The 10118-nt window shown below is 41.0% G+C and overlaps 1 protein-coding gene across 1 annotated transcript in view; it reads left to right on the forward strand.

Moving 5' to 3' along the window:
- The first annotated feature begins 441 nt into the window (after window positions 1-441).
- The window catches only part of HPGDS (hematopoietic prostaglandin D synthase), an 18581-nt gene continuing 8904 nt past the window's right edge, over window positions 442-10118 (forward strand). The window contains exon 1 of the mRNA XM_009882999.1: window positions 442-579. Coding sequence (XP_009881301.1) covers window positions 447-579 — 133 coding nt within the window. The 5' untranslated portion in view covers window positions 442-446. The remainder of the gene's footprint in view (window positions 580-10118) is intronic.

A 10118-nucleotide genomic window follows, 5' to 3' on the forward strand; every position in this document is an offset into this window, starting at 1 on the left:
GAGGCTGAGCAGGGCAGGCTTGAACCAAATGGCTGTGCGAGACAGCAGCTATCTTCTGTTACAGTACATGATTTTAGATTTGCACTCTGAAAAACACTTTGTAAAATGGCCTGAGTTTGGGGTCACAAGAAAAGTAAACGAAAGCTGAAATTTCTTCATATGTCATAAAAAAAATCAAGCCATCTTTCTGGAGATACACAAGGAGGAACTGCAGGTTTAACTGGCATTGTCCACATCTGAATATTGTGGATGACAAATGCAGAAAAAAAAAAGGTGCAACTAATGCAATGATTGCCAAGTACAACACATCACGGCTTAGTTTAATATGTCCTTTGCATTGTACAAGCACATGTTTCAAAACCAAGCATATGTTGTGCTTTTGTAAAAAGGAGTTGAGTTACTCATAGGTAAATCAACACGATGTCTTCCCTTTTCAGGGATCCAGCATGCCGCAGTACAAGCTGACATACTTCAATCTGCGAGGACGAGCAGAAATCAGCCGCTACCTGTTTGCCTATTCGGGCAAGAAGTATGAAGATCACAGGATAGAAACAGCAGACTGGCCCAAAATCAAACCGAGTAAGTAGCACAGGATCTCATAACCAAAGCTTTGCTAGAAATTATGTCGAAAAGCACAACAATTGAAGACGTGCCTGTATGTTTCATGAGCAGAAATACATTTAATTCCTGGCTTTAATTAAGCCTACAGGAATTTTATTGTCTAGACAGCCAAAATGTCATTCCTGAATGCTCTCACAGAAGTCCAGATCCAAATCTTCAGACAATCTAAAATGACTTACCTGCACCGTTGCTCCCTTATCAATTCAGTTCAGCTTTTGTCTGCCCAAAGCTGACCAAATGCGTGCTAATCTTCCCAGCTTCTTTGGAGAATTTGGTCTCAAAGGCCACACCGCAGCCTCCAACCCGGTTTTAGAAAGGCAAGTTGGAAATAAGCATCGAGAAAGTCACTTCTTTGCAACCAGAAAGTTCTTCAGAGACAGAAAGCGATAAGAGAAAAGAAATCAGTTGATTCAGTAAGGAGAAAACAAAAGGATCGAACTAGAAAAATCATTGTTCCTAAGAACAGTGCAGCTCTACCAGCCCTTCCAAAAATACTTTGTGGACTACAATACTCCATTTCATTGTTTTTCATTGAAGTGACCTCTTTCAAGCTACTAAAGCTATTGGTTATTTCTGTTCATTAAATTAACCTTCATTCAAATGAAACAGACCTTGAGTATGGAGTACGGGTATGAAATCAGAGATGTCTGTATCTTCATTTCATGGGTTTGGCCTGCATTTTGCTACACAGGCTATGACTCTTTTCACATCCAGAATGAAGAATAATGCCTTTAATTTGGGGAAAAACGCACAATTAATGCACAAGGCGATTTCCATTAATTAAGCAATGTTTCTTGGTAGGATTTCACATCATTTAATAAACCCAGTCAGCAGGCAACCAAATTCTTGCAAGGTGCAAATTGGGTCTTTCCCATAATGTTTGTCATGACTTGAATGACAAATACTCAAGCATCGCTGCGCTCCAAGTGGCAGCTGAAGCCACCTGTGGTGCTCAAATCTAGAAAACACTGGCTAACAACCCACAGAGAGCAGTGGAAACAGGGTATTTTCAGTTAGGGATGACTGACTTCAGAAACCTTTTGTTTGAAGAGCTTAAGCCTGTTGACCATGTGGTATAGCTTATTTCTCTCTCGCTGCAATTCTCAGGGAAGCAGGGTAGAAACTAAAGGTGAGATTGAGAACTCAAGATGATCTGAGGAAAGCTCTGCATAGGCCTTTTTCATACTTAACTATGCACATATTCACACGTACACACACCCACTTATGTCCTGAAACAAAGTTCAGAGAACATTAGCAAAGTATAGTTCTATGTAGAGTTTTGCACACTGATTTTGAAGTAAGGCAAATTAAAAAGATGAAGTCTAAGTAGTGACTTAAAGGCTACAGGGGTTTTTGTATCCTAGGACAAGATGTTCTAACAGCAGACCTATCAGGCAAGGTGAAGGCATTGCACCTCTCTTTGAATATCGATGATGTCCCCAGTGTCCGAGCCAGCACAAGAAACAATGCAGGAAAATCCTTCCTCTGCTATTCTTCAGTGCTCACATCATGAACTGCCCAATGAAGCTTTATATGTACGGTACTTGTTCATTACAGTGCATGCTCAGCTGCAACACCAGTACCACCAAAACACCGGGAGCAGAGACACCCTAAAAATCCTAAGCCATACAGTTTGTTGCTGTATCTGCTGCATTAACAAATGTTGGACAAGTCATTTAACCTTTGGATGTCTTTGTTTCTCTTTCTGTGATGTGAAAGGTTTGTTCGCAGGTTTACCAAGGGTTAATTAAGATTTTTCATTTTCTCTGCATAATGGCTTTTCATAGCAGCCTCTACTATGACTGATCCCAAGAAGAAATTCCAAAGCAGATAAGAAGTTTAGTAAAATGTGGGAGCTGCTGCTCTCAGATTTGTGAAATCATCTGTGCAAAATTTATGCTGACCTAAGAGTTCTTTGAATTTCAGGCTTCTGTAGACACCCAGTCAGTCAGTCAGTGGATGGGAACTAGAATGTATTGTGCTAATTGACCAGGAAAACGTACACCTACAAAGAAATAGTTGGATATGTATCTGAAAATGCTATTATATCTCATACCAGGATGTTAAACTTCTGGAAGGCTCCCTGAATCCTACCTAGCTCAAGACCCTATGTAATGGTGCCATTTGCCACCAGTTGCATCTGCATTACAGACAACATGCAAGTAGTCTCAACTAAAACAGGAGTAAAGGTATCTTGTTTGTATGCATAACAATGTAATGCTGCTAAGGAAATTGCCTGGAGATCAACTAACTGATGACTACCTCCTCCTCCTTCGTGAAACAATTACTCATGGTATTTCCAGACAAAGTAATCTCCCACAGGCAAATCATTCAGCAAAACGCTGAATAAAAGTTAGCAACAGGGCTTTGCAGTAAACAGCCTTACACTGTACAACAAGAGCAAGAGCCAATCTACCCTAAAGTACCTAAATGCTGCTTTTGCAGGCCATGACTCAACACAAGAAATGGTTGTCTCCTAGCTAGGGAATAGATGGTATAGGGGTTGTGTGTCTTAACAGTACAACAATATTGCATACAGCAGAGATGCACCATTCGCCATAGGGAAAACAAACCACTTGCACTCTCTATTATGCTGAATTTTCACAGTGTGCCTGAGCTCCCTCCATGGAGGCAGGGATTTAAGTGGAAAAAGCACCTGTCATCAGGAAAGCAGGTAACAGGATCCTTGCCAAAAAAGTTCGATTACTGCTGTGTTCAACAGTAAATATGAAATGAGGGGATCCATCCAACCCATTGTGCGTACAAAGGCATAGTTCACTCTGCTGAGAGATCTTCTATACTCCTGTCATTCATATTCTGCATTCAGATCTTTCTTATGAAGCTCAGGAATTTGAATTTTTTTTTCCCCCCCGTTTTGTCTGGACTGGGTCTACCCCAAAAAGAAGAGAAATAAAATAGCAGATTCCAGTCAGTCTCATCCTGGTGAAAACCAAAGGGTGGTAAGTGTTTAGTAATGATAAGGGGAATTACAGTTGCATTTGATGTAACAGCAGCTAATGTAATAGCAATTTGGTACACCACTTATTTTGCAACCCTCAAAAATCATTAAAATTGGTCCAATTAATTACATAATTATATATTGAAGTGAGATTAAGAAATACCAGACAAATTTCTATGCACATTTGGATACACCATGTTAGCATTTACCCACTTGCCCATGAAAGACCAGAAACCAATTTTGAATGCAGAGTCTGCAAGTACAACATAATGTCCCTCTTTTTAAAAGCTTCAAGTATGATGAAGTAAGATAAAGCAAAAAAATACTTAGGGAAGAAGTTTGGACAAGGAGAGCACATCATGTTTCTTCAGGTCATAAGGGAACAAGTCAAAGAGTTTAAGTTTATTTAAGTGCACAAGAAGTCAGGTCTCTGCACAGAGGATGGGTTTGCTTCATCAATTTTCACAAACTTAAAGCACGGTTTTGCAATAAATACCAACCTCCCAAGCAAATCATCACACCACATCAACCAGAAAATACTGTCATTATTCTGAAGAGGAGATACATTTCTTAGTTCTCCTGTAAAACTGATGGGAAAATAGAAAATGTGTGCATTAAGATTAATGTGCAGAATGACCATTTAGAAAGCAGGCTTGCAGCTGCTGTAAGTTTAATTTTGACCTAGACTGAAGAGTGTAATGGGTTTTGTTGGTTGTTTTGGCCTTTTTTATGGGGCTCCTGCCAGCAAGCTGTTGTCTTAATGGTACGGGCACATAAGTCCTTGCTCCTAGAAATACACACTTGATTTTGTTTACACCTAAGGGGTGCTTTTTTTATGGGAGGGGGGCATATTATAACATAAAAACATACATAATTTGGCTTATACACTCTAAAGTGAAAATTTCTGTATCTCAACATGTTTTTTTTCCCCATCTATAACCAATCAGATCATCTTTGATAGTTTTTCCAGTTGCTGATTTCGGGCAAGTATTGTAGTTTTAATACAAACAGTTTAAGCAAGCTAGTATGTAGGTATTAGTGTTGACTAGCTTTAGTGCAGAATTTTAAAAAACAGCCGAATATCAGGTAGTAGCTTTACACGACCCTTCGCTCTTTATATAATCAGTCGTTGTTTAAATATGTAAACAGACTCACATTTTATAGTTCTTTTTGAACACATTTTTGCTCATCCGTGCCACCATTTAAACTGCAGTCAATTCAAGATCGATGCACTAGCACGTAATAGACTCACACAAGGATCTGTATTACCACATAATAGGCTCCTCACAAAAAGAATCATTGCACTGACATAAGTCACGATATAGCAGAAAATCCACTGTAATGGCCCATAAAAGTTATCACCCCCTTGAGCTCTCAGGCTCGCACGCAGTAACACTTTGTTCTGTGGCTCATTCAGGGAATTGGAAGCAATGGGAGTCACACCGGCTTTAGAGTGGGTTTAAGAGGGGTGGAACGGTGCTTGAAAGGTCCTCGGGAAACTCGACAGACTAATTATTGCACTGAAAATACTTTCAACGTAATAGATAAATCTTGAGAGCTACCTGACAGCAGACAACACTCCCTCAAGGGAGCACTCGGCCTGTTTCCTGAGTGACTTGCCGCTACGTAGCTCTACTTAAGACGTGTAAACAGCAGTCTTTGGGGGAAAAGTAAGGTTTAGCAATCACTTCCAAGGAGGATCTGAGCTGTCATAGCTACAGCACTCAAGCTGGGCTGAGGTTAGATCAGAGCACCGCCTTGGCCATCCCTCAGTGGAGGATACCGATTCTGGATGCCTCCAGCTCCAGGCCAGCCAATTCCCAGGGGCCTTGCTCCTCTACCAGCCTTACAAAAAATAAATCTTTCATATACTTCTTATTGGAAGATGCAAAGTGTCTCATATATTTGTTTCTCGTGATCCAATTTAAATATTAATCGAAAAGAAAAGCAACACAAAAGAGAACTTATTTTGATAGAGATATTGTAGTAAGAAACATGGCTGTGACATTTATTTTCCCCCATCTTTGCCAAACCAGCTGCCTTACACGACATCAATCTAAGCTACTTGATTGCAAAACTGTTGATTATTCAGGTTTTGAGGAACATTCAAATACTTAAATACAGGCTGCTTAGCATCAAGGCTATGGACTATTTCAGTACAGGCAGGAGGAAGCATGGGGAAGAGCAGGTCAGCTGGGGGCAACTTCGGGAACCTGAACTTACATCTGGGAGCAAAGCTGAGGAGAGTCAGGATAAACATGGGGAGGAAAGAACAGAGATGATGAGGAGAAGAACAAAGACAAGATGAGTAGAAAAGGAAGATCTAAGGGAAGGAGAAAATTAAAAACTGCATCTGCATAGGGGTCCTCACTGGCCGGGGAAGACCAGTGGTGAGAAGCATAGCACAGCACTAACCCTGGTTTCTCCACACCAGCAGCCAAGCAGCCTAACTGCCAGGCTTGGACAAAACTGTGTTCAGTTCCGTGGTGCATTTCCCCACCCTTTCCTTGACACATAAACAGGCCCACATGAGCACCTTCCACTGGGTGGTGCCCAGTAGGATGAGCAAGGAGCTCGTGGTCAAAGTGAAGGCCTGAACACTAGTGAGAGCCTATAGGCAAGTCAGGATGGGAATAGTTATCGCAGCCCTTCGGGACTTCACAGGATGGAGACAATTTATACAGATGTCCTTGCTTTTAACACGCATCAGGCCTCATCTCCACTGCCTAGTATCCAGCAGAGTATATCAACATCATAGTTCTAGTCACAAAAGCCAAAGAAAATTAAAGTATGTATAAAAAGGAATTAATCCAACTCCTAAACACTACACAGATACTTCAGTGAGTCCTTCCTAAAATGAGAAGAAACTGCAGATCAGTCTGATGACTTACATTCACGCTTTGTCAGGGTTTTCTTCATGGGGAGCGTAAAGTCTGTGCAGATTTCTTTCCAGTGTGCAATGCTAGAAAACAATGAACAACCAAGATAATAGGAAAAGCAAGAATTTGCTGAAAGTTCAATTTAAAGATGACTATAGGCTTAGATATCCAAACAGCATGCTTTTTTATAAACCCTGTTCCTCTTTTCAGTGAGTTTTCGATCTAAATCTGAAAATCAACACAAGCGTTCATAGTGCCTTCTACTTCAGATGAGCAACAAAGCAAGCAGAAACTAAAAGGGAAAGGTCATATATTTTGTGCATGCCTGAGAAATGACACTGTTTGTACGATGACGGCAACAGATTTTTCTGGTTTTCTTCTTAAAAATGTATTTGCTCAAGCGGGAGTCAAAAACTTTGCAAGACAACATTGTTTTGAAAAACATGGAAAGGACATCCATACGGATACACAAGGGCATAAACTGACGTAAGTACGAAGCAGCCCCCTAACCAATCAAGGTTAAAGAAAAACTAGCAAAGTGACATGCACATCCTTCCAGTCTGCACTACTTTGGCTTAACTGTTCAGTCACGATTGCTCTCAGACACATGTTGTTTCATGGTTTGCCCCCACAACCCTCGCTCTGCCCAAGTGAGACCTCTCACATTCCAGCTTCATGTGCCACCTCTTTCACTTGCCCATCTAATGTAGGAGCCTGGGAGGAACCAACGTAGTTGCTTTGTTCATCTGGAGTCGCATGAACCATGCCTTTCACCAAAAATGTGTAAAATTTAGCAGTTTTAATACGATGCTTATACACATGGCACGTTCGGACATTCCCAGAGGTTCCTTGAACATGTGTTGTGGATGAGCAGAGATAGGGCCAAAAGCACCACAGGAGGCTCAAATCAAGCCACAGAAGCCCATATCTGTGAGTCTAAGGGTAACACTGCTCACATTCATGTAGAGACAGGTGGTTTTCTGTTGCAGTTTGGAGCCCCTGAGTAGATGGCCTGGCTGTGGTTTTTGCTGCACTTCAAAAAAAAAAAAAAAAAAAAAAAAAAAAAAAAGGGAAAGACTTCCAGAAGGCATAAACCTGCTGAGAAGGCAGTGAAAAGTGATTTATTCACAAACTTTCTATCCCCGCACCTGAAGAAATGGGGACAGTTCTTTGACTAAATCCCATCAGCACGTATCTATAACACACAGCTTGCACACATGCATATCCATTCAGGAGCGAGAGTAGCTGGGAAAGACTGAAATTACCTTTGATTTGTTAGCATGTCACTGATGGGGAAGAACTACACAGGCATATCTTAGAACAAAAAAAAAAAAAAAAAAAAAAAAAGGGATATGGGCAAGTTGTCTAGAGGCCACATCGAGGTCATTTGTCAAATCCTGACCTTCCTCCAGCAATCAAACTGTGCCCATCCAGTGTGAAGGCTCTTTGCATCCTTCCGTAGGATGAACTGTGTGACACAAATCCACCCCCCTCTTCTCCACTTGGAAAAGGGAGGCTCCGGTTTTCACAGGGAACACATTCCTGCCCACAACAACCAAACGTATATATACAATCAATCTCCAGGTTTTGTTATAAACTTATCAAGATAGGAAATTGTTCTTTTAAGTTACAAGAGCAAAAAGATACTTCACTGCAGGTTACTAAAAACTTTGGTCTTGTTACATGAATTTTGGATAATAATGATTCAAATGCTTTTTTTTTTTATTATTTTCTAAACTTTTCCAGACTGAAAATGCAACTTTGCAAGCTATTATACCTTCTCCTCCAATATGGAGATGAGGTACTGTACATATTTTCTGCCCCTTGACTGTTCTTTGCCATTTTCTTAAGCTGTAAAGCAGCCTGTATATCTGCCATACTCTCTGGTGTGGAAGGATAGTGTCCCCTGCACCCAAGAAGAAACAACAGATTTTTACAGTGCTCTGCACAGCACAAGGGTGCTTTCAATCAGACTTCTCAGAATTGCACTCATTTACAGCTTATTAACTCAATACTCAACAAAAGTCAGTGTATAATTATATACATACACTCTAGCAGCAAGAAAAAAAGTAATCTATGTTTATATTCAAATCACAAATTTCTTTTCCCGTTCTTTATAAGAAAAAAAAATCAAATGGCATTCTGAACACACAAGAAAGGAAGGAACATCTCTCATTTACCATCTGTTCTGCTTTAAATAGTCCATTGTTTAGTAATGACAGCAATAGATATGCTGTCTTTTAGCAAAAAAAACCCCAACAAACCAACAACAAAAACCCAACCCAAGCCTCATTATAAATCAAAACATAATTCCTTTTGGACATTTAAGGCTTGTGGGACAATGTGCAATAAAATCTGCTGTAATTATTAATTGTATACTTGCATTACGAATCATGCAAGTGTATGAATATTTCTATTACACACAAAACAGAGCTGTATTTGTATATTTTGAAATGTAAACTCAGTTTCTTTTCCAAGAAAGAATAACCAGATCTTAATGAAAATAACTCAGCACTGAGGAGGAAGTAGTTTGTAGGCATTACTCATGTTTTCAAGACATGAACAGCAATTCCCTTGAATGCTTTGGACTGCTAGGAAAAAAAAAAAAAAGTTAATCCAGAAGCGGCCAGATTCCTGAGAAACAGAACATGAGAGATTACCACCACTGTGCCACCCAGCTCCCTTTCGCACCTTAATCCATGTTTCTCAACCATCAGAAAGATGCCTCTCTCCTTTTGCTGTAATCAAGGGTTTCTTAGAAGAATAATATACCTATACAAACAAACCATCTTTCATTTTCCTTGTAGTGACTAACAACATGAATCGTCAGTCAGAGCTGTGGCTCTTAGACTTGCCCCCCCATATGTAAACACAGCAGAAAGTGGTCTGCTCAGTTCCTAGATGAAGCAACTGTAGTTTCCCAACCTGAGCAGCGATCATCATGTTTTGACAGTTATTGCTACAGAGGCTGGTTAGTCACGTTGACCTAGCCAGAACTGCATCAGCCCAGTGGCACTCCTACTGGGGCCTGCTGAAGACAGCCAGTTAACTCCTTCAGGGGCGATGGTTGTTGCTCCTGACCCCGCTGTACTTTTGCTGTTACCTGTTGTCAGGCGTTGGCATACAGCCCTGCGTGCCTGGGGTGGGAGGACCTGAACGTGGCTGTAGGATGACCACACCAGCAACGTCCAGCAGTCACCCACACTCTCATCCCCTCTACTCGCATCTGCTTGAAAGATGCACTGGTATCCCACATCAGCAAACGTTATTTCACAGCTCTGTGGCTTTGGAGGCAGCGATGCTCAGGGCACTCTGCGCCGTTAATCCACAATGCAGAACCAAGGCTCTTCTCATTTTCACAGCCAGAGAGCTTTTCAGTTTAGCGTTCAGGGATGAGCCTTTTCCTCACTGGATTCTCAATGAAGCAATACGCGGACTTGCCAAGACTTTGCTGCTCTCTGGACAACAAATATATGAAATCTTCTGTACAAGTCTATTATTGTTTCAATAACAACTAGCAGTGCACGCATTCTCCCTGGGGTACAGAAGTTAATGCTCTTTGAGTTCCTTTGCTTCTGCTAGTCATCAGCATCAAAATTTATACTGGCCTCACAGTATGCTAAATTTAGGCGGGGGGGGTGTGGGGGGGTGTGGGGTGG

The sequence above is a fragment of the Charadrius vociferus genome, unplaced genomic scaffold (genome assembly GCF_000708025.1).
Source record: "Charadrius vociferus isolate BGI_N301 unplaced genomic scaffold, ASM70802v2 scaffold410, whole genome shotgun sequence".
NCBI classification, from domain to species: Eukaryota; Metazoa; Chordata; class Aves; order Charadriiformes; family Charadriidae; genus Charadrius; species Charadrius vociferus.